Source organism: Mytilus edulis, chromosome 1 (genome assembly GCF_963676685.1).
Source record: "Mytilus edulis chromosome 1, xbMytEdul2.2, whole genome shotgun sequence".
Taxonomy (NCBI): domain Eukaryota; kingdom Metazoa; phylum Mollusca; class Bivalvia; order Mytilida; family Mytilidae; genus Mytilus; species Mytilus edulis.
This window is the reverse complement of record NC_092344.1, coordinates 348,499-374,891: the sequence shown is the minus strand read 5'-3', so window position 1 is coordinate 374,891 and position 26,393 is coordinate 348,499. Positions and strand designations below refer to the sequence as shown.

At 31.9% G+C, this 26,393-nt stretch overlaps 2 protein-coding genes across 3 annotated transcripts in view; one reads left to right on the top strand and one right to left on the bottom strand.

Annotated features, from left to right (window-relative positions):
- The window catches only part of LOC139520870 (mRNA-decapping enzyme 1B-like), a 75,600-nt gene that overhangs the window by 25,536 nt on the left and 23,671 nt on the right, over nucleotides 1-26,393 (bottom strand). The window contains exons 1-4 of one of the 2 annotated variants that reach the window (XM_071313894.1): nucleotides 24,748-24,932; nucleotides 14,976-15,103; nucleotides 10,247-10,310; nucleotides 8,183-8,339 (exon numbers count right to left, since the gene is read on the bottom strand). In XM_071313894.1, the coding sequence (XP_071169995.1) occupies nucleotides 8,183-8,339; nucleotides 10,247-10,310; nucleotides 14,976-15,078 (324 nt within the window). In that variant the 5' untranslated portion in view covers nucleotides 15,079-15,103; nucleotides 24,748-24,932. Of the gene's footprint in view, nucleotides 1-8,182; nucleotides 8,340-10,246; nucleotides 10,311-14,975; nucleotides 15,104-24,747; nucleotides 24,933-26,393 lie in introns of those variants that run through there. The other variant, XM_071313883.1, reaches the window with a different exon arrangement.
- The window catches only part of LOC139520827 (muscle calcium channel subunit alpha-1-like), a 146,746-nt gene continuing 145,239 nt past the window's right edge, over nucleotides 24,887-26,393 (top strand). The window contains exon 1 of the mRNA XM_071313853.1: nucleotides 24,887-25,253. The gene's annotated coding sequence lies outside the window, so the exon portion shown is untranslated. The remainder of the gene's footprint in view (nucleotides 25,254-26,393) is intronic.

Genomic DNA, 26,393 nt, shown 5'->3' with positions numbered 1-26,393 from the left:
TTAGTTTTGTGTACTGTTGTTTGATGTCTAATAAGCTCTGTTTTTGATGGGGTTTGTGTTGCTCAGCCTTAGTTTTGTGTACTGTTGTTTGATGTCTAATAAGCTCTGTTTTTGATGGGGTTTGTGTTGCTCAGCCTTAGTTTTATGTACTGTTGTTTGATGTCTAATGAGCTCTGTTTTTGATGGGGTTTGTGTTGCTCAGCCTTAGTTTTGTGTACTGTTGTTTGATGTCTAATAAGCTCTGTTTTTGATGGGGTTTGTGTTGCTCAGCCTTAGTTTTGTGTACTGTTGTTTGATGTCTAATAAGCTCTGTTTTTGATGGGGTTTGTGTTGCTCAGCCTTAGTTTTATGTACTGTTGTTTGATGTCTAATGAGCTCTGTTTTTGATGGGGTTTGTGTTGCTCAGCCTTAGTTTTGTGTACTGTTGTTTGATGTCTAATAAGCTCTGTTTTTGATGGGGTTTGTGTTGCTCAGCCTTAGTTTTGTGTACTGTTGTTTGATGTCTAATAAGCTCTGTTTTTGATGGGGTTTGTGTTGCTCAGCCTTAGTTTTGTGTACTGTTGTTTGATGTCTAATGAGCTCTGTTTTTGATGGGGTTTGTGTTGCTCAGCCTTAGTTTTGTGTACTGTTGTTTGATGTCTAATAAGCTCTGTTTTTGATGGGGTTTGTGTTGCTCAGCCTTAGTTTTGTGTACTGTTGTTTGATGTCTAATAAGCTCTGTTTTTGATGGGGTTTGTGTTGCTCAGCCTTGGTTTTGTGTACTGTTGTTTGATGTCTAATAAGCTCTGTTTTTGATGGGGTTTGTGTTGCTCAGCCTTGGTTTTGTGTACTGTTGTTTGATGTCTAATAAGCTCTGTTTTTGATTGGGTTTGTGTTGCTCAGCCTTAGCTTTGTGTACTGTTGTTTGATGTCTAATAAGCTCTGTTTTTGATGGGGTTTGTGTTGCTCAGCCTTAGCTTTGTGTACTGTTGTTTGTCTTTTGGTATTTCCCCCTTTTTTTGTCTCTAGTCATTTTGAAGCCCTTTATAGCTTGCTGTTGGATGTGAGCCAAGACTCTGTGTTTAAGGCCATACTTTGACCTATAATTGTTTACTTTTTACAAATTGTGACTTGGATGGAGAGTTGTCTCATTGGCACTCATACCACATCTTCTTATTTCTTTATATATATTGTTTTTATCCATTAATTCAATTCTGGCACCTTAGTGTTTTGTTTTTTTTAAATTCCAAAATGCAAATTGTTGTCTTAAAAATGTAGGTTTGTACAGAATACAAATCACTAATTTCAAGTTTGGTTTAAATTGTATCAGAAGTCGTTATTTTTCTAATTTTGTAAAGAATATGAGGCAGATGATGGCTGCCAAACCACGCCAAAAGTTCACATGCCTCTTTGAACTTATTAGAGAGCTAATAACATTGTAAAAATTGTCTTCAGTTTTTTTAACGCCATAAAAATTCCTAATCTTACATGCATCCTAAACAACAATTACGTGGCTAATTCTCGGGCTAATCACTACTCGTTAGATAATTACTGTGTAACAATTAGTAAATCACACAAAAACTTTATTTACATTAACTGGCTGTAAAAATACCTCACATGTAGAGCTTTTTAATAGGAAATTATATAGAAAGTCAGAGTATTAATAGTGTTATTCTGTCAAGATGACTTATTTGAATCCCCAACATACTCTATGGTTTTGAAATGACATCACTTCATATTAATATCTGTACTTTTTATATAATTGAAGTTTGGTAATATAATTTTTTGTAAACCATATAATTATAGTTTCCTTAGCAATAATCACTAAATGTGAACAACCTGGTGTGAACCTGTCTTTTAATCTTAAAACCACTAAATGTGAACAACCTGGTGTGAACCTGTCTTTTAATCTTAATGTTTGGGACAAGGGATTTTTTCTATATTTGATTTTATAATGAAATTGTCTAAAATATCCCCTCTATCTGGTAAATGACGTCATTAAGGCGCGCATAATTGACGAGTTTTTTCCAGTGACAGACGAACTTGAAAGTGGTTTATTCCTCAAGCAGAGCTCTTATGATTGTATTGGTGTTTCTTATTCATAAAATGTAAAATTGAAAAGGCCTTATGATATTCTGTGTTAATTCTGGATAACAGAGATTAAGTTGTCACACTGTCTATTTAATAAAAAAAGTAAGGGAAATCAACTTTGATATCAATACAAAATTTGTCAAGAATCAGAAAAATGGAAATACATTTCTTATACAACAAAACAACTAGAAAATAAAAATGGGGCACTAAATGAACTATTTATTTCTTTTCTTTTTTTCTAGATGACAAATGAGCAATACACCTAACATTAAGACATGTTTCCTATTAGCTACAAAACATAAAGTGAATCCTTTATCATACCCTTCTGGTTATATCAAACACATCACAATAATCATAACACTTAACATACAGAACAATGGCCAGCCAGTATTGTGGGGTGGAGGTCTTGACTGGAAATCTATATGTTTGTAAACCAGTCATATATTTTGGTCAATAATGCAAAGTCAACAGTCAGTATAAAACCCAAACATTGAACTGGATGATCAGATTTGGACACCAACATTTTTTTATCAACAGCCAGTCAATTGTGCTAAATATACAGACCTCCTGTGAGTCATTATATAACAAATTCATTTCATTGAGTTTTTTTTTGTTAACTTTTGCATAAGTTGTCCTCATGTTAACATAAAACGAAATTGTTTCCCTTTTTTTTACTCTCTACTAAATGTTTGTCCCATTTCATGAAAATAAAAAAAAAGAACAGCATTTCCAAAGTGTCTACTGATTTTCTATTTATAAAAAAATGATATGGCTTAAATTCGGCTTGACAATATTGGTTGGTTATCACTCCATTCCTTACAGAATCCCCATCCCAGGTTTTAGTGCAGCCTTAATAAGTTAAAGTCTGTCTGGATAATAAAGAAATCACATGAATGTCAAGGGCTTTGTTCCTGGAACTATTTATATACAGTAATTACAACATTTATATTAAAGGATATTTAGTTAAGCGCTTCAGTATTCAACTATGAGTATAACGTAATATAATCGTGAATCAAAGAAGAGAATGAAACTGGTACTAATTACATCTGACAGAACGGTTGCTCTACTTGTCATTATATAAACAGAGAAACATTTCTCAATGTCAACATGACCTTGAAACTCACCATTTAATCCATTACAAGGAACTACATAAACTGACGAAAGTAACAATAAACAGTAATTTAATTTACAGAATCTGATGATACATAACAATGATCTGCACATGTCTGTTTGTTGTTTTGCTTTATACCTGTCAGTTATTGCAGGTTATTATATCATGATCAGATCAAGTACATACAAAACTATCTTATTCAAAGCTGTTATTTTGAAGTGACTTAAGTTCCCATTTTGGCACTATACAATAACAGAAGCTTGTAAAACTATAAGGGCTCATTATTGTATAAATACAAAATTATGCTTCTACTTCAGTAGGTTATATTCTATATATAATGGTGGCCATCTTTGTTAGAATGTAAAATGGTCAGTCTAGGATAAGAATTGAAAAATACCTGGACTTATCTGTGTTTTCTGCACAGTAGGTTTTACTGTAATATTTTCAGACTCATTTGAAACTAACAGTAGGATCAGCAAGAAATAAATGTGTTAAACCCTCGACTATAAGGGCCACTTCTACCCTCAAACAAAGATGGCTTCCATTCTGATGAATATATTGAAATCGTATGTTTTCACCGTGGTGATATAATAGTGCATTAAAGTTTTTGAAATTGGAAAAGGAAATCATCTCTTATAATATGACATAGCATCACAGATAGATGGACAGACAGACAAGCAGACAGAACCCTATGCTGTGTTACTCTTCTCCCTTCAATAATATTTAACAAACTTTGTCAATTCATCTTGAGCTTTAGACAACATTTGCATAATGTTGACCTGATGATTTACCCCAGACATATAATCATATTTAACAAACCTTGTCATATTCAACTCAAGCTTTAGACAACATTTGCATATGTTGACCTGATGATTTATCCCAGACATATAATCATATTTAACAAACCTTGTCAATTCATCTTGAGCTTTAGACAACATTTGCATAATGTTGACCTGATGATTTACCCCAGACATATAATCATATTTAACAAACCTTGTCAATTCAACTTGAACTTTAGACAACATTTGCATAATGTTGACCTGATGATTTATCCCAGACATATAATCATATTTAACAAACCTTGTCAATTCATCTTGAGCTTTAGACAACATTTGCATATGTTGACCTGATGATTTACCCCAGACATATAATCATATTTAACAAACCTTGTCAATTCATCTTGAGCTTTAGACAACATTTGCATAATGTTGACCTGATGATTTACCCCAGACATATAATCATATTTAACAAACCTTGTCAATTCAACTTGAACTTTAGACAACATTTGCATAATGTTGACCTGATGATTTATCCCAGACATATAATCATATTTAACAAACCTTGTCAATTCATCTTGAGCTTTAGACAACATTTGCATAATGTTGACCTGATGATTTACCCCAGACATATAATCATATTTAACAAACCTTGTCAATTCAACTTGAACTTTAGACAACATTTGCATAATGTTGACCTGATGATTTATCCCAGACATATAATCATATTTAACAAACCTTGTCAATTCATCTTGAGCTTTAGACAACATTTGCATATGTTGACCTGACAATTTACCCCAGACATATAATAATATTTAACAAACTTTGTCAATTCATCTTGAGCTTTAGACAACTTTTGCATAATGTTGACCTGATGATTTACCCCAGACATATAATCATATTTAACAAACCTTGTCATATTCAACTCAAGCTTTAGACAACATTTGCATATGTTGACCTGATGATTTACCCCAGACATATAATCATATTTAACAAACCTTGTCATATTCATCTTGAGTTTTAGACAACATTTGCATATGTTGACCTGATGATTTACCCCAGACATAACATAATATTTAACAAACCTTGTCATATTCATCTTGAGTTTTAGACAACATTTGCATAATGTTGACCTGATGATTTACCCCAGACATATAATCATATTTAACAAACCTTGTCATATTCAACTCAAGCTTTAGACAACATTTGCATATGTTGACCTGATGATTTACCCCAGACATATAATCATATTTAACAAACCTTGTCATATTCATCTTGAGTTTTAGACAACATTTGCATATGTTGACCTGATGATTTACTCCAGACATATAATAATATTTAACAAACCTTGTCATATTCAACTTGAGCTTTAGACAACATTTGCATAATGTTGACCTGATGATTTATCCCAGACATATAATCATATTTAACAAACCTTGTCAATTCATCTTGAGCTTTAGACAACATTTGCATATGTTGACCTGATGATTTACCCCAGACATATAATCATATTTAACAAACCTTGTCATATTCAACTCAAGCTTTAGACAACATTTGCATATGTTGACCTGATGATTTATCCCAGACATATAATCATATTTAACAAACCTTGTCAATTCATCTTGAGCTTTAGACAACATTTGCATAATGTTGACCTGATGATTTACCCCAGACATATAATCATATTTAACAAACCTTGTCAATTCAACTTGAACTTTAGACAACATTTGCATAATGTTGACCTGATGATTTATCCCAGACATATAATCATATTTAACAAACCTTGTCAATTCATCTTGAGCTTTAGACAACATTTGCATATGTTGACCTGATGATTTACCCCAGACATATAATCATATTTAACAAACCTTGTCAATTCATCTTGAGCTTTAGACAACATTTGCATAATGTTGACCTGATGATTTACCCCAGACATATAATCATATTTAACAAACCTTGTCAATTCAACTTGAACTTTAGACAACATTTGCATAATGTTGACCTGATGATTTATCCCAGACATATAATCATATTTAACAAACCTTGTCAATTCATCTTGAGCTTTAGACAACATTTGCATAATGTTGACCTGATGATTTACCCCAGACATATAATCATATTTAACAAACCTTGTCAATTCAACTTGAACTTTAGACAACATTTGCATAATGTTGACCTGATGATTTATCCCAGACATATAATCATATTTAACAAACCTTGTCAATTCATCTTGAGCTTTAGACAACATTTGCATATGTTGACCTGACAATTTACCCCAGACATATAATAATATTTAACAAACTTTGTCAATTCATCTTGAGCTTTAGACAACATTTGCATAATGTTGACCTGACAATTTACCCCAGACATATAATAATATTTAACAAACTTTGTCAATTCATCTTGAGCTTTAGACAACATTTGCATAATGTTGACCTGATGATTTACCCCAGACATATAATCATATTTAACAAACCTTGTCATATTCAACTCAAGCTTTAGACAACATTTGCATAATGTTGACCTGATGATTTACCCCAGACATATAATCATATTTAACAAACCTTGTCATATTCATCTTGAGTTTTAGACAACATTTGCATATATTGACCTGATGATTTACCCCAGACATATAATCATATTTAACAAACCTTGTCATATTCAACTCAAGCTTTAGACAACATTTGCATATGTTGACCTGATGATTTACCCCAGACATATAATCATATTTAACAAACCTTGTCATATTCATCTTGAGTTTTAGACAACATTTGCATATGTTGACCTGATGATTTACTCCAGACATATAATAATATTTAACAAACCTTGTCATATTCAACTTGAGCTTTAGACAACATTTGCATAATGTTGACCTGATGATTTATCCCAGACATATAATCATATTTAACAAACCTTGTCAATTCATCTTGAGCTTTAGACAACATTTGCATAATGTTGACCTGACAATTTACCCCAGACATAGCATCATATTTAACAAACCTTATCATATTCATCTTGAGCTTTAGACAACATTTGCATAATGTTGACCTGATGATTTACCCCAGACATATAATCATATTTAACAAACCTTGTCAATTCATCTTGAGCTTTAGACAACATTTGCATAATGTTGACCTGATGATTTACCCCAGACATATAATCATATTTAACAAACCTTGTCATATTCAACTTGAGCTTTAGACAACATTTGCATAATGTTGACCTGATGATTTACTCCAGACATATAATAATATTTAACAAACCTTGTCATATTCAACTTGAGCTTTAGACAACATTTGCATAATGTTGACCTGATGATTTACCCCAGACATATAATCATATTTAACAAACCTTGTCATATTCATCTTGAGTTTTAGACAACATTTGCATATGTTGACCTGATGATTTACCCCAGACATATAATAATATTTAACAAACCTTGTCATATTCAACTTGAGCTTTAGACAACATTTGCATAATGTTGACCTGATGATTTACTCCAGACATATAATAATATTTAACAAACCTTGTCATATTCAACTTGAGCTTTAGACAACATTTGCATAATGTTGACCTGATGATTTACCCCAGACATATAATCATATTTAACAAACCTTGTCAATTCATCTTGAGCTTTAGACAACATTTGCATAATGTTGACCTGACAATTTACCCCAGACATATAATAATATTTAACAAACCTTATCATATTCATCTTGAGCTTTAGACAACATTTGCATAATGTTGACCTGATGATTTACCCCAGACATATAATCATATTTAACAAACCTTGTCATATTCATCTTGAGTTTTAGACAACATTTGCATAATGTTGACCTGATGATTTACCCCAGACATATAATCATATTTAACAAACCTTGTCAATTCAACTTGAACTTTAGACAACATTTGCATAATGTTGACCTGATGATTTATCCCAGACATATAATCATATTTAACAAACCTTGTCAATTCATCTTGAGCTTTAGACAACATTTGCATAATGTTGACCTGACAATTTACCCCAGACATATAATCATATTTAACAAACCTTGTCAATTCATCTTGAGCTTTAGACAACATTTGCATAATGTTGACCTGATGATTTACCCCAGACATATAATCATATTTAACAAACCTTGTCAATTCATCTTGAGCTTTAGACAACATTTGCATAATGTTGACCTGACAATTTACCCCAGACATAACATCATATTTAACAAACCTTGTCATATTCATCTTGAGCTTTAGACAACATTTGCATAATGTTGACCTGACGATTGACCCCAGACATAACGTCATGCATAGTGTCACTTTCAGAAGCTCGTCTGTTTCTTAATGCTGCTTTTGAGGTATGACTTTCAATTGCCACCTGTAAATAGCTGAAAAAACAAAGTTTTCATTGCAAATATTGAACCTGTACCAAAATATTTAAGATATTCAACAATAAAAATACACATCAAAGAATGCAAACGCTGATATATCTTGCCTACTTTACTGATCATGATTGAATTGATACTGAAAGACTTAGAAATAAAGGTTATATGAGTACTACAGGACCTTAAGTTAGCCTATTGTTTATAGTACATGTATCTGAGAAACAGGCTTAACCCTTATAACTTAACATTGACCAATGATCCATGAAAATGGGGTCAAGATTTGATGAACTCTACAAGACAGGTATGAACACTAAGCAATCATTTTATATCCTTGTTTTCAAAATTCCAATAGGGAACATACTTTATATAATTGTATCAATAAACCAATTTTTCAAGACGTTTCGTTTAGAGTGCCGGATATTGTGGGTTTATTCCTGTGCTGGGTCTGAAAACTTGAAATTGTTGTTTTTTCTGCTTCTGTGCTGAGCAAGTAGTATTTAGAACAAAGACTAGTCAGCTGAGAGTCAGAGTAATGTTTCATATTAGAAACTTGAGTGTGTTGGTCTTTTACAAAGCTAGGTTTATTGAGTGTGATTGGTTATCTTTCAGACTGGTCTACTCTTAAATGAGGGTAGTTTATCTAACTTAATAATGACTTCATTGTTCAGCTAGATGTTACCTTCACCTACACAATGCAATTGGCTGTAAATGCTTATCCAACACCAGCTTCATTGTTATTCTCTTATGAGTCTCAGACATATTATTAATGAGGTATACAAACATATACATAAATGGCCACAGACCACAATTAAATTCTCTATTAGTTCTTTTATAACGTTTTGTTTCATTAAAAAAAATACACCTAATCTTTTTGTCAAATTTTTTGTGTGTGTAAAGTACAGTTCTAGTCCAAAAATATATCCAACATTCAGAAAGATTGCTCTGCTGTCTTTTACAAATTTAGCCAATACACATCCATACCCCTATGGACAAGTCAAGAGATGTTCTGAAAACTGTAAATATCACCTTTTTGCACCTGGCCTAATCACTCATTCCATATCAAAATCAGTTAAAACAAAACATCCAAAAGTTTATTTCAGATCTCTTCTTTCATTTCCACTCCAGAAAAACTAAGAAATGTATGAGGAAGGAAAAGAAAAAAGATAAAGAAAAAATACACTATAATTAAAGGGAACTATATACATGGACAACGAAAAGCGGGATCATTAATTGTGGTCTTCGGCCACATGTCATTTGTCATCTATCTGTTTTAATTTTTACAAATGTTTGAATTCAAAAAACTGATTTGTATTTCAAACAACAGACAACATTTATTTCAAAAAGATTTTACTGTGGGGATAATCTCAAATATTTCAGAAATTTTCCTTTTTTTCTTAAAGTTATTTTTTTAAACTGGTTGATGTATACTCTTAAAAATATTAAGACTGAGTAAATACAATTGCAAAATGTATCCCCCCTCTGTAACAACAGTAATCTTTTTTTAATAGGAATATCTATAAGAGCTGTACATGTTTAACATCAAAGAAGTGCTTTATAAAACCATGCCATTATCTTTGATATGCTCCTCATTAGCAGGAGGTAGTTAAAGAGGAAGATCAAATGTCTGGAGTCAAACACTGAAATCAACAGAAGCTAAAAACAGTAAAAGTCCATGGTATTACAACTTATGTCAAATTATTCAGGACAAAACAAAACCAAGAAAAGTAAATTGGCTTTTTTGCATGTTCCCATTGCTAGCATAAACTTACTGAATATTCCACGTGTTTTTAAGACTAAAGATAAAAGTAGATAAAGCTTAACATGGATACAACCTTGTTTTTAAAACAGTATTTGATGAACCCACTAAAGGTTAATATTAGGATCCATAAGATAATCTATATAATATGTACCTATTTATCATCTGTCCAATCCTGGAGCATTCATCTTTATCATAGAACCATATACCATATATTGCTAAAAAATAAAAGTTAAGATATTTATCATAGAATTGAATGCATTATTATCTGCCCTTGTTACTACTCGTATCTGCCACAATGTTAAATAATGTGTTCAATATGACCTCACTAGAGAACCAGTATTGTTTTTCTATGGAAAGTACAGTAAAACTCCTTATTCTCACTTTATCAACCTAAACTTGAACTATAGGATCAGCTTGTTTCAGCTGGCAATCTTAAGTAAATCCTGTTCCTTCAGTCAAATGACTACAGTCAGAGACTCTAAAGAGCCAGCGTCACTAAACTAAATAATTGTTGATACTCATCAATGGTCTGTCTTGAACATGTAGACTAGTTAACAATCTCTATATCTTTTTAATCATCTTTTGTAACTGGTAATTTTAATAAGGCAAATGATCTCTATAGCTTTTTTCCTAAACAACAAAAAAGTCGTAAAAATTTCATTCAAGGATAAAAATTCTTGCAAGAAATGGACTGACAATTCTCTCCATGTTTATCCTTTATGTAGATCAAGAAATTAAAATTGAAAGAGCACCAGTTAAGGAACAAAATAAGCTAAAAATATTGGTAGGTCATGGGACTTCCTTTTTGAGATATTTGAGTTTTTAAAACAGGAGGCTCTTAAGAGTCTGCGTCGCTCACCTTGGTCTATGTGCATACATGTATTAAGGACACAGATGGATTCATGACAAAATTGTGTTTTGATGATGGTGATGTGTTTGTAGATCTTACTTTACTGAACATTCTTGCTATTTACAATTGTCTCTATCTATAATAAACTTGGCCCTTTAGTTACAGAGGAAAATATTTTGTAAAAATTTACAAAAATTTACCAAATTAATGAAAATTGTTAAGAGGTCAACTGACCATTTTAGTCATGTTGAATTATTTGTAGATCTTACTTTGCTGAACATTATTGCTGTTTACAGTTCATCTCTATCTATAATAGTATTCAAGATAATAACCAAAAACGGCAAAATTTCTTTAAAAATAACCAATTGAGGGGTCGGCAACCCAACATTTGATCTGAAAATTTCAGGGCAGATAAATATTGACGTAATAACATTTGAACCCCTTGTCAGATTTGCTCTAAATGCTTTGGTTTCAGAGTTATAAGCCAAAATATACATTTAACCCCTGTGTTCTATTTTTAGCCATGGTGGCCGTCTTGGTTGGTTTGCCAGGTCACCGGACACAGTTTTTTTAAACTAGATACTCCAATGATGATTGTGGCCAAGTTTGGTTAAATTTGGCCCAGCTGTTTCAGAGGAGAAGATTTTTGTAAAAGTTAACGAGGACGGAGGACAAGTGATGAGAAAAGCTCACTTTGCCCGCTAAAAAGCGAGAAAAGGCTGACTCAGACTTTTACCTTACATTTGCATTGGTATTATTTGGGTCTCAAATCAAAAGAACAAAAATTAAGAAATTGCTTAAATTTGGGAAAATGGCCTTTTATGAGCTATTGAAGTCTTTTATACAAAGAAAAATGGGTGTTATGGGGCAAAATATTTTCCCTGTCTTGATGGAAAAATACCAAATAGTCCTAACATTTGACACCAATTTCCAAAACCTCACCTAAGTACATCCTTAAAGGCAAAATCAACACTGAAGGTTCAAGGCCAAATTATTTCAGTGAAAATGAGATATCCCCTTAAACCACACCTGTAGCCAAAGGGGATTTGTACCCAGGGGGTTTGTATGCCCCCCCCCCCCCTTTTTGAAAACAAATAAGCACTGTTAAAGTCAATGTTCTGTTTGAATTGTGACTGTTAAAGTTGAGTTTGTGAGTCCAAATTCCTGGCTACTGGCCTGTAAACTGACCTAATCAAAAGCTTAAACATTTTATATACTATGTACAAATTCCAGTCAATGAATTTTGACAGAAGGGCTAGGTGATATAATCTCTGTGAAATGTGATTTGCTAATTCTTAAACCAATACATACCATATAGCATTGCCTTACAATTAGTGGTTCCCCTTAAACTGACCTAATCACAAACTTGCAAACTATGATAAATCTGTCTGTTACAATCATATCATCTGACAGGGTTTGGGGGAGGGGGGAATAATCTCCCTGGATAAGTGCACACCAGATATCATTGAAATCCCATTAGTGGTTCACCTCAAACTGACCTAATCACAAACTTTAACATTTTAACATAGGCAGTTTATTAACTGTAAGTAATCAATCCTACTTAAAGTTAATAATATGCAAAATATATCACTTAATTCTCGATTCCCGTTAATTTACTAAAATAGTTCTAAACTATAAGATATAAGCATTTTTCACTACTTCACCAACTCTAATAATGAGGTGCAGAACATAAAATGTTTGAATTTTCATTTCAAGCACATGTATTGATACTCATTTTGACAATAAATCAAAAGGTCTGATGATAGTTTTCTAAAGTAAGTAATCTATGAAGCCAAACAATAGTTAATGTAATAACATGCTGTTATCCTAATGCACAAATATTTTTGATACGAGGAAAAAAAAGACAAAATACATTATTGTATGTTATTTTCCTCATCTTTATCTATTACAATGTCAATACATTGCCAACAAGTGACGTGGCAACCAAATCTACAACAGCATCATGTGATTTGAAATATTTCATTTTCCAATCAGTCATTGCTGATAATTAAGGTACTTTGGCAGATTCATCAAATATGCTGTTAATGATTGCTTAATAAAACTAAACATATAACTTTTTGTGCAAGAGTTGTCAATTAGAATGTTATTATTTATTTTTGGTGAAAAACAAACAGCTTGTTACACAGAAGAAATCTCTTTCAAATCATTGGCAAAAATGAGCTGCATACGTTCATGTTTTTTACAGGCCATGTTGGAAATAGATTACGCCAAATGAGTGTTAGAGGATGAGGGAGTCATCTAAGTCTATCTAAACAAAGCCAGTGATCTATTTCTATAATGAGGGGCAAATCACAGAGTCCAGTCCTTGGAATGAACTATTTATACTCATTAGAAGATATTGTACTTTTAGGATGTTTTCTTTGATTTTATGATTCTTTGGATTAATTAAACCATCAAACAAGAAAAGATAACTTAAAGATGCATATTCACTTGTAACTGGCAATAAACAGTAATGAATACATCCTTTCTCCCCATTAAACCAAATGATATCCTTAAAATTGAAAACTCCAGGGTTTAGCAGAAATTCACATAGGGTTTTATTAATTATAAGTTAGTTTTTATTATGTAGTCATTAAAACTATGGCTTGTCTCTGAAATTTATTGCTTTTATTCAATTAAGCGACTTGTAATCTAGTTTTTCATTAAAATCTATCAAAAACAAAGACTGAAAAGAGCTCTGCAGTTTGTTTGAACCAAACTTTCCCCTAAAGGCAACTAAAGTTCAGCTCTCGGTACAACCTTGGCCTTTTGATTGTGAATAATAATAGAAGCTCTCATCACCTTCTGTTTCTTAGTTTAGCATATAATCTTTAAAAACATTTATAAAGATGGAAAACTAGTTTACTCTAAGCAGTGCTCAAATTATTACCTTTGCTTTCCTGTATTTCATCTTTTATTTCATTTTTAGACTATCCAAGAATTATATTGCACTTTTAGCAAAGTTTTCATTTTATAGACTTTTAAAACCTGTATAAAGTGCTCTTAGGGTCCTTAGAGACGTGGGGTTTGTTCAGAACATATTGCCAAAGTGGGTGTGGATAAGAGGTACAACAGTTTCATATCACATACCTTTACTGTTTCTATATAAGACAAATGGATCCTGCAGTTGGAACTCTAGGTCTTTAGTGATTGATCAGAGGTACAGCAGTTACATATCATATACCTTTACTGTTTCTATATAACACAAATGGATCCTGCAGTTGGAACTCTAGGTCTTTAGTGATTGATCAGAGGTACAGCAGTTACATATCATATACCTTTACTGTTTCTATATAACACAAATGGATCCTGCAGTTGGAACTCTAGGTCTTTAGTGATTGATCAGAGGTACAGCAGTTACATATCATATACCTTTACTGTTTCTATATAACACAAATGGATCCTGCAGTTGGAAATCCAGGTCTTTAGTGATTGATCAGAGGTACAACAGTTACATATCATATACCTTTACTGTTTCTATATAACACAAATGGATCCTGCAGTTGGAACTCTAGGTCTTTAGTGATTGATCAGAGGTACAGCAGTTACATATCATATACCTTTACTGTTTCTATATAACACAAATGGATCCTGCAGTTGGAAATCCAGGTCTTTAGTGATTGATCAGAGGTACAGCAGTTACATATCATATACCTTTACTGTTTCTATATAACACAAATGGATCCTGCAGTTGGAACTCCAGGTCTTTAGTGATTGATCAGAGGTACAACAGTTACATATCACATACCTTTACTGTTTCTTTATAACACAAATGGATCCTGCAGTTGGAACTCTAGGTCTTTAGTGATTGATCAGAGGTACAACAGTTACATATCATATACCTTTACTGTTTCTATATAACACAAATGGATCCTGCAGTTGGAACTCCAGGTCTTTAGTGATTGATCAGAGGTACAACAGTTAAATATCACATACCTTTACTGTTTCTATATAAGACAAATGGATCCTGCAGTTGGAACTCCAAGTCTTTTGTGATTGATCAGAGGTACAACAGTTACATATCACATACCTTTACTGTTTCTATATAACACAAATGGATCCTGCAGTTGGAACTCTAGGTCTTTAGTGATGGGTTCTATCTGATTATTTAATCCTAATCTATTTAAGATCATGAAACCATGAGTTGGAGACGCTGATCTGAAAAGATAAAAATAAAATAGAAGTCAAACCTATGATTCCTTATTTGGTAAATGGTTAGCATATGCTAAAAATTGTTGACCTACTGCAATGAGCATCTGAGAATCAGAAAACTATTCACAAAAGGTAATGTACCGCTGTTCAATAGTAAAATCTATTTAACTGACACAAATCTGGTCACAAACTAAAACTGAGTGAAAAACATCAACTTTGAGAGGAAAACAACAGAACAACTGACCTGCTTCAAAAACAGATACATAAGTGTTGTAATGCCATTGACCTTTCAGATATAAACTCAGGTGATCTAAACCAATGTCTTATCTTGGAGAAATTGCTTTTTAATAGATTTGATTGCAAACTATACTATTTTATGTACAAATCCTGGGGAACAGTGTATTGAATGTAAAGAGGCAACTGGTATTTCAAAGCAGATGGCAATGACATAATTGTTTGTTTTGAGTGTGAACCTATGGAAAAATATTGAAGCTTGAGTGAACTTGATGCAGGATATTAAAGATACATTGGTCATATATGCAGTCAAAGTATTTGAAATTAAGTGCAATATAAACAAAATCCTGGCACATTCTTTCTAGCTGTAAGCACTTACCAACATGTGAAAGAAGGAAATTTTATTTACATTTTGATCTTATAAAGTACATACAAATCTTATCAACTTCCATCGCAATAAACAATTAAGTATCTATCGGGGAAAAGTGTTGACAATTAACAACTTTCTTTTGTAAGATTTCTTTAAGTTTTTTCCCTCACTTGTTTGGTTAACCAGACTACAGTGTAGTTCTATTAGTCAGTAATATGAAAGACAGCTGTACACACATATACACGAGTCAGGCAAAGTACAACACATAAATCTATCATTGATCCATGGAAAAAACAATTTCAGACTTTTTTTAATTAACAAGAAATGAGAAAAAAGTTGTTCAGTTGATTGTGTCACTAAGAGTATTTCATATACAAAAGTGCAGCTTAAATTAATTTGGTGGCCAAAAAATTATTGTTGATGGTACAAAGCAATGTCATAAATCTAATCAATGGACAATTGTTTTCTGTGTACTTTGTTTTGTTTTACTACTGATAATGCCAACATGAAGGCCAAGGTCTCCTGTTTCTTGAATTATTACTTATTGAACATGCAATTTAAACCAACATTTAACCAAAGGTCAAGGAAACTAAATTCATGTTTGTTAGTTAAAAATAGTTTATGAAGAAACCAACAGCTGCAAAGTCATTTATTTTTTGAATAAATTTGTACAAATTCCTTAAAAATAGTTTTTGAAAATGCTTGGCTTATATACAACTATGTTAATTTTTTTCATCTTTAATTTGTGTTTATATTATGTTAGGTGCATAAAGCCACATAATTTGTTGGTTAATATTAAGTAAGGGCAATAACTTGTTAGATTTCAATCTATTGATGATTACAGTACTTTATTCTACAGTAATAAAATGTAACATAACTCAATAAGGTAAAATCTTATATTTATAAAAATCAAAAGAAGGCAGATATCAACAATTCACTCAAGTTTCATGCAAATTGGTTGAAGTGTTTTTGAGTTATTGTATGACATGTTGTGACTATACCATACTTCGTCCAGTAAACCAGCATATAAAAACTTATGATTTTGAAAATGATTAAAAATATAATTATATATATTTTGAGATCAAGTCAATACCAAATCCCCCACCCCTACACCTCAAAATAATAAATAAATTCATATATATTTTCTTTAAATTGAACTGTTAATTCTCTCTCCAGTTCTTTCAATTATATATATTATTAATATGGAAAACCTACAATAAACAGAGAACCTTTCCACTCTTTAATTATTGTTATAAACGGTCAGTGTCAATATTTATTTTTGAAAATCTTTAGATCTGAGATCTGGAGTCTGTTAATGATGTTTATAATAAGTTTGAAAAGCAATGAGTTGTTGACCTATAGTTCCATAATTCTTAACCCTTTAGCACATATGAACACTAGTATAGAGTATTGAACCATCTGGTCATTTCAAATTCTTTTCAAAATATGTATCATCACAACATCTTAAACATAGTCCATGCTAATTTCTATATTTAAAATTGAGAATGGAAACGGGGAATGTGCCAAAGAGACAACAACCCGACAATAAAGCAGACATTGTAAGATAGTTTTCTCAAATTCTTTATTAATGTAATAACATATACCGTAATACAGTAAACATGCTAACTGGGGTGGTATAGGGCGTGGAAGTGTTTATATATATATATGGGGTGGTATAGGGCGTGGAAGAGTTTATATATATATATATATGGGGTGGTATAGGGTGTGGAAGAGTTTATATATATATATATGGGGTGGTATAGGGTGTAGAAGAGTTTATATATATATATGGGGTGGTATAGGGCGTGAAGAGTTTATACATATATATATGGGGTGGTATAGGGCGTGGAAGAGTTTATATATATATATATGGGGTGGTATAGAGCGTAGAAGAGTTTATATATATATATATGGGGTGGTATAGGGCGTGGAAGTGTTTATATATATATATGGGGTGGTATAGGGCGTGGAAGAGTGTATATATATATATATATGGAGTGGTATAGGACGTAGAAGAGTTTATATATATATATATATGGGGTGGTATAGGGCGTGGAAGAGTTTATATATATAAATTGGGTTGGTATAGGGCGTGGAAGAGTTTATACATATGTATGGGGTGGTATAGGGCGTGGAAGAGTTTATATATATATATATGGGGTGGTATAGGGCATGGAAGAGTTTATATAGAGACTGATGAAGTTTCAGTTTTTTACATGGATCAGGTTTTTTTTGGTTAATTCATATTTTTATAAATTTCTTGAAGAAAGTCTGAACACTGAGGGTGGGGGTTTCAAAGCCTCTCCCAGCTTCTCCAAACCCATTTCAAGCAAATCAGTCTTCAGAGAAGTATGCATCATACTTGTGAAAGCAACAATATCAAAACAAGAATGATCTGATGTCTGAGTATTATCAGTGGAAAGCACTAGTAGATGTTCAGATATGGCTTATTTTGAAATGTTTTATCACATGTTATATAACTTGTTACCATCCTAAGTAGTTATTAAATTAGTTTTACATCATTTATAAACATCCTTTGGGGGCTCAATAACATATTCTTTGGCTAGCATTGTGATCATTCACTGCCAAACAAAAAGCTGATGGTAAATGCTCTATAAAATATTTATACTTAATGTTGTGTCTAATGTACATTGATAAATTATAGCTGTTACATTATAAACCTCCTAAGGTAACATGCAAAACAGTAAAATTAGCTGCCATGCTTTTTATGAATGACACTTAAACAAAGTCCTAGCTTTGTATTGTTCTTGAAAAAGAAACGTTTAGAAAAGAATTTAAAGGAGCATAACTTTAAAAAGTGAATTATATTACTTTTAACCAAATCAATAATTTGCTGTAATTTTCTAATATAATAATGAGTATTGTATTGTCAAGTGAATGACATCTGTGACGTGGCAAACTAAAGAACAGTTTGAAACTAAAAACCTTTAAGCTAATGATGGATGGAGGGAAAAAGTTACAAATCATAGATTTTAAAAGTTTAGTAGTCTAACTTTCATAGGAGGTAACGTTTAGTAGTCTAACTTTCATGGGAGGTAACGTTTAGTAGTCTAACTTTCATGGGAGGTAACGTTTAGTAGTCTAACTTTCATGGGAGGTAACGTTTAGTAGTCTAACTTTCATGGGAGGTAACATTTAGTAGTCTAACTTTCATGGGAGGTAACATTTAGTAGTCTAACTTTCATAGGAGGTAACGTTTAGTAGTCTAACTTTCATGGGAGGTAACGTTTAGTAGTCTAACTTTTATGGGAGGTAAAGTTTAGTATCTAACTTTACTTTCATGGGAGGTAACGTTTAGTAGTCTAACTTTCATAGGAGGTGACGTTTAGTAGTCTAACTTTGATAGAAAGTAACATTTAGTAGTCTAACTTTCATGGGAGGTAACGTTTAGTAGTCTAACTTTGATAGAAGGTAACATTTAGTAGTCTAACTTTGATAGGAGGTAAAGTTTAGTAGTCTAACTTTCATAGGAGGTAAAGTTTAGTAGTCTAACTTTGATAGGAGGTAAAGTTTAGTAGTCTAACTTTCATAGGAGGTAGCATTTAGTAGTCTAACTTTCATAGGAGGTAAAGTTTAGTAGTCTAACTTTGATAGGAGGTAACATTAACACTATTGATTGTCAATAAGACAACTCTCCACCAGAGTCTTGTCCACCCCAGGGCCTTATATATTTTCTCTCTCTTTTTTAATAATTTCTATGTTTTGAGTGCTACTCTATAGCTGATAAAAGTAATGGAAAAATTATTTTTATTTCCTTATGCTTTATTTTTTTAATTAATTACCTCCTACTGAAACAAAAAGCCAATTTTGCAGTAAAACATAACAAGGTGAACATCTGTGTACTAATCAATGTTAATCATGCACAAACAAACTAAAGGAACTTATAATTAACCTCAGCCAAGGAAGTATTCTCTTTAGAATGCTAAACTGAAACATATTACAATTCATCTTTTTATGATTCAGGAATGAAATAAAAGAAAAAAAAATGTGCCTACAGACCCAAACCATCCACCCCCAAACTCCTAACAGATGATCATCAAAATCAGTATAGTATTTTGACATATTTAAGTATAAATATAATTTTGTTGTTGGCTTTTTTATGTTTCATCTATAACATTTAATGTTGACTTTCCATTCAATTGCATGTAACTTTCATTAAGTAAATATATAAAATGTTTTATAATACTCTTGTATCAGAGTTATCTGTCTTTTAGTGTTTTTTTCCCTGGTAAATGGATGAACTTGTTTAAATTTTATATCATTAATTATAGGACAATAACTGTAAGCTGATTCTTCTTTCATATCGTTTTTTCCACTTTTATAGTTTCCATTCTAAGCAGTTTCATAAGTTTTAAAAATATTGAATCTTTTTTTTTTTTAATTTAATTAAACTGTTGACACAGGGATATGTCTTGCCTGAAAGACATTTGATATTATATTGCTAATGTCAAAATTAAAATAGCAATATTTAAACAATGCAAAAACTTCAAAGTCATCTAGACCATGATTGAGGGAAAGGGGAGTGAAATGTGTCAATGCTAATAAAACTGAATACCAAATATCCTTGACTTATCATAGACTGAGGGAAAGGGGAGTCAATGCTAATAAAACTGCATATCAAATATCCTTGAATTATCATAAGTGGTGCCCTGGCTATAACTGACCTTATCACAATCTTTCAACAAATTGTGAACTGTGGTGTCAGTGTAAACAGCATTCTTAAGTCTGGCTTTTTGACTATTAAGGAGAGACAAAAACTGTGTTTATTTTTTTTTGATAATATAAACATTTCACTTCAAAGGATAAAAACTTATAAGATATAACTGATCATAGAGGTTGTAAGAAACAGTCATATGCAATGATCTTAACATTTCAAAATGGTCTTCAACAGGACATAAAATGTTAAGATGTAGTATTTTAATTACACAAAAACCCAAATATCTTAATATGCTTCCATGCTGCTAATGATGTTCATTTTAGAAATGACTCATTTATTAACTGTCTAATTATCAAAGGCATAATACACATTTTATTTATCATAGATTACAAAGTTTCAAGTAATGTTCAACAGGAATGTGAATTAAATCGTACATTATGTAACACATTATTAATTGCATTACAATTAAAACAATTCATTGCATTACAATCAAAACAATTCATTGCATGTTGTACATGTATAGTAAAAGTCTGTCAACTGATTTAAACAAGAGTAAGACAATGAATTCTGGAGCAAGTGAGGGCAACCATCAGTTTTGGTGTGATTTGTGTTGCTAAATTTTCAATTCTTGTGTAGAGTATGTGAACTGTTTTTTGTCAGTCTTTTATTTGGCCTTAGAGCTGTATGTTTTTGGTCAGTTTTTTATTTGGCCATGGTGTTGTATGTTTTTTGTCAGTCTTTACTCTGAATTTGTGCTATATGTTTTTGTCAGTCTTTACTTTGGCTTTTGTGCTGTATGATTTTTTCCAGTCTTTACTTCGTCCATAGATCTGCATATTTTTGTCAAGTCCTTTCTTTGACCATAGTGCTCTTGTTTTTGTCAATCTTTACATTGGCCGTAGTGCCGAAAGTTATTGTCAGTCTTTTATTTGGCCATAGTGGTGTATGTTTTTTTGTTTGTTAGTATTCTGTATGGCTGTATGTTTTTTGTCCGTCTTTTATTTGGCCATAATCCTGTATGTTTTTGTCAGTCTTTTATTTGGCCATAGTGGTGTATGTTTTTTTGTTTGTTAGTATTCTGTATGGCTGTATGTTTTTTGTCCGTCTTTTATTTGGCCATAATCCTGTATGTTTTTGTCAGTCTTTTATTTGGCCTAAGTACTGTGTTTTTTGTCAGTCTTTTATTTGGGTGTAGAGCTGTATGTTTTTTGTCAGTCTTTTATTTGGCCATAATCCTGTATGTTTTTTGTCAGTCTTTTATTAGGCCTTAGTACTGTATGTTTTTTGTCAGTCTTTTATTTGGGTGTAGAGCTGTATGTTTTTTGTCAGTCTTTTATTTGGGTGTAGAGCTGTATTTTTTTTGTCAGTCTTTTATTTGGCCATAATTCCTGTATGTTTTTTTTCAGTCTTTTATTTGGGTATAGAGCTGTATGTCTTTGGCAGTCTTTTATTTGGCCATAATCCTGTATGTTTTTTGTCAGTCTTTTATTTGGCCATACTGTAAACCAACTTATTTTCTCGAGCGATTTATTTTCACGACTTTCATGAGTAAAAGAATAACGCGAATATAAATCATCGTGAATATGTAAAGCTTGGATCTTTCCTTATTAAACTTCTTCAAGAATATTAGAAAATCGTGAAATTAAACAGCCGCGAATTAGTCAAGAAGGGGTACATCGCGAAATAAAGTATCCGCGAAAATAAATTGGTTTACAGTTATCATGTATGTTTTTGTCAGTCTTTTATTTGGGTGTAGAGCTGTATGTCTTTTGTCAGTCTTTTATTTGGCCATGATGTATTTGTCAGGCCTAAATTAAAATATTGTTTGTTTGCCCTTTTCCGACCCTATTTTTTGAAACAGGGTAGGTAGGTAGGTAAAATATTTTCTTTTTCTTTCCCATAAAATAACTTGGCTCGGTACATTTTTTGTCATGGGTAGGCAGGTAGGTATAATATTTTATTTTATAGATACAATATCTGGATGATATCTTTTTTGTCTGTATTTGCTCTTAATGATCGATTTTACTAATCTTTACTTTTATTAAAAGTTTCTGAATAGTCCCAGGAAGTTATGAAAAAACATTATCATGTATAATGTGAAGTTAATTCATATGCACTTCTATTTGTTTTCAAATATCAAAATATAGGGCTCGAGCATATTTTCAACAATTATATGCCTGGAACTTTTAAGAGTTTTAACTTGCACTGATATTCTGTACTACGTACATGTACCTTGTACGCTTAACTTGACCGAAAGATTTATTAATATCCTATATATCTCCCTAGCATGGTTTGTGAAACAGCTTTACAATGTATTAACGGGGTAGGACCTTTATCAGGACTCCGGGATCGGGTGTTGTTAAGATCGGGATTTCAGGATTTCCAGGAATTGTTTTTTTGAATTTCGGGATGCAGAATTTAAATTTATTTAAATTGGGGAGCTCAGGATTTCGTGTTTTAAAGCCCGTGATTTCAGGATCAGGACCCTCCAACCCCCATCTATAGCATGTGTTATTCCGACATTCTACCAATTTTATCAAAATTTGAACTGGAATTATCAGAGATGATATCTGTGAAATAAAAAAAAAAAATTTGACTAGAATATAAAGCCACTGCCCGGCAGTGCATTTCCAACCATCGTCATCATGCAACCAGTTACAAGAGCTAAAACTAAGCATTTATCTTACTTTATTTACAACCCTAGAGACTGGGTGTTTAAATTTTCGTGTGTCCCGGTGTTATCAATAAAAAGATAAAAGACTTGAAACTCAAATGTCACATATTTTACATCGCATTTATAAATGGTCTGCAAGGAAAACTTGGCGATTTTACTGCCATTGAATTATTCTCCAATTTACAGGACTTCAGTTCATTTCAGATATAAATAAAATGTCAAAGCTGGTAGAAGGCAGCGTGAACATAATCATCCTGATATACGAATCACTAAACGTCATCCTTATATAGGATACAACATCCGGTAGCAAAATATGTTGTACACCCGTTGATAAGGGAGCTACCATTTGATTTTTATGGGGGGCTAGGATGAAAAATTTTGTCCTGCCTTTTTTTTTAGCTGTAATCTCTGTCCTGCCTTTTTATTTTTCACTCTGTTTGGTCCTGCTTTTTTTTAAAAAGTTTATCCTGACTTTTTTTTACCTAAATTGTCGTCCTGACTTTTTTTTTGGCAATTGTCTCATCCTGCCTTTTTTTTTTTTAACTCAAAACTCCTGTCCTGCCTATTTTTTTTTCAAATTCCTAGCCCCCCCCCCCCCCCCCCCCATAAAAATCAAATGGTAGCTCCCTAATTGTGTATTGGACACAACTTTTTTGAATGAAGCCTGCTCTTCAAGTATAAAGGGCAACGTTGGTCATACTTTCAACATCGACTTCAATCAAAAACTTTGAATCTCTTAATGCAAGTGTTAATGCCAACGCTCACGTGATACAAAATGGACTTAGCGGGAAATACAAATATAAGATTTTCGGAAGGAACGAAAAAAAATAAAAATAAAATATTGCTGGTAAATACAAATAATTTTTTTTCAGTCGGAACGAATTTATATGGTCGGTCGGTAAAGGGCAAACAAACAATATTTTAATTTAAGCCTCAGTGTTTTATTGTGCCCATTATTAGGGGTTATGTTTTTTGTCAGTCTGTTATTTGGCCAGTGTTCTATAGGTAGATTGATGATTTACGCCACATCAGCACAAAAGGGAGAATATCAGCTATTCATTCATGACAAACAATGAGTACATGTACAGAAAAAAACACCAATAGCAAAGGATCAGTACTTTTATTGCTGTTCTTCACCTCAAAGTCAATTATAGGATCTAGATGTTACAATTTGCCCCAAAAATAGGATTCCAAATAGAAAGTCAAGATAACAGGGTGAACACAATTGTCTCTTCATTTAAATTAATGTCATTCTGTAGTTATAAAGAATACAACCTATCTCTTGTAACATGTATACAGCATGAAAAAAGTCCGGTCTTTAAAATAATATAAAGTGGGCAATGTTTTCAACTTTTACTAGAAATTTGATAAGTTACGAAAACTATCAAGGATAGCAGACCTACAACTACTAAAGTATATGTCAGCATGTGGCCTAATTAAAAACCTATCATTTCATTCATCAGTTATAACGAGGTTATAACAGTGAAAATTGGAATGCCTTATCCTAGAATGAAGGACAAGTCACAATTACATGTCTAAACTTATCAAATATTCATGTACACAGAAGGATGTAATGATTTTTGAACATAGGTATTTAAATAATCAATTTCACAATATGAAACTTGGCGTTTAAAATATTATAAATTAATAAAAGAGACTGGATCATTGAATGCAATAGTATGGATAGTACCTACCTTGAAAAAAAACTTAATCAAATACTCTCTGACTCTTCTGCCAATAATCAGATAACTCACTCTAACGTTACTGTTACACACAACTCCCGTTATTCCCTTTATATTTGTAAATAACAGTGTCAATACCGGCTTTCTTCACATATTTACATTAGGTTGTAGCAGCTGTACAGTGAACGAAAAATTTCTATTGTGAAAAAAGTAAGTTATGATTAAGCAGGAAGTATTTTTATACTACTTAATCTTCTGAACATTACTTTTGGAGAGAGAGTGCAGTTTGTGTGTTCAACTATCACTAGGGAATTAATCAATGTTTTCAGAAAGGAATATTAACAATATATTTATCTAAAAAGTGTTATGAAATTTGGATTTAAATTCTTATATTTACCAAGGTGATAATTGTGTATGTGATTTACCAGTTTTCTCAGCTTTTAACACAAAATAAAAGATTTCTGTATTGGAGAGGAAATTATCACTAAATTTGTTTGGACTTGTTACAGTTATGTAAGGTAGGTACAGTTAGTTAGGCTTTTATCACAATTCAAGGTCAATACAATGCTATTTTAACAAAAGGGATTTTCCTTACTTGCAAACATGCCTACCCCCTTAGGTTAACAACATTACTATCATTTCTGCTTTCGTTTGATCCTTTGGCATGACATTGTTCGTATTTGTTCTATTTATAAAAAAATCTACAATATATGCAAAATTCATCAAATGGCATATCTGTGGACCAAAGTACAAATTATTATACCATGATGAACAAAAGAATTATTTGTTTTTTCTAAATTATAACAAACATATGACTTTTGCAATAATTCACTTTTCAAAAATTGCATTTGTCATAAAAAACTGCAAACCAAAAGATTATTGGAAAAATGAAAATTTATCCCCTGATCTTTGTGACCTTATTATTATTGATCGACTGATGTTTGTTTTTCAAAACTTTTTCAAATTTGAATGCGTAATCAATATATTCCTTACATAACAACTACTCCTGCCTTCGATTACCCTTATAATTAGTTACCTAGATTATATTGTATGTAACAATACATGTACATACACGCAGGTTGAAGAGGAGAAAGGGTCTGGAATCTTTTCTCTTCAAAAGGTGTAAAAATAGTAAACAACCTAAACATGCTTACAAAATTAGTGAAACTAATTTAGGATATACTTTACAAAGATATATCAAATTAAGCTCCATATCCACTAGGGGACTACAAATTTACAGAAAATTTCAATCCATAGATCCTAAGTAAAGTCAAAAGTAGATCTCCTTAGGACAAACATGATACCTCATCTAAATCAGACTTATGCAAAATAAAATACAAAAAATCACCAAAATGAAAAACAATGCAATATATTTCTTATTTTAATAAAAGAATATGCAAGGAATTTATTTTTGTTTTAGTTTTATTTGGTCCAGAAAAAATTGAATGAGTAACTAACCATGGTTGTATATAAATTATACATATTAAATAAAAAATAATACAAATTGTAAATCAAAATTTGAAATTGATCATTTATAGGACATTGTCGTGTGCATTTATTAACCAATGTTTAACTTTAACAGAGCTTTTGCTCTATACATTAATACCTTCTTTTGATAGAGAAAGTTGAATTAGACAAAATATGGTTCCCACTAATAA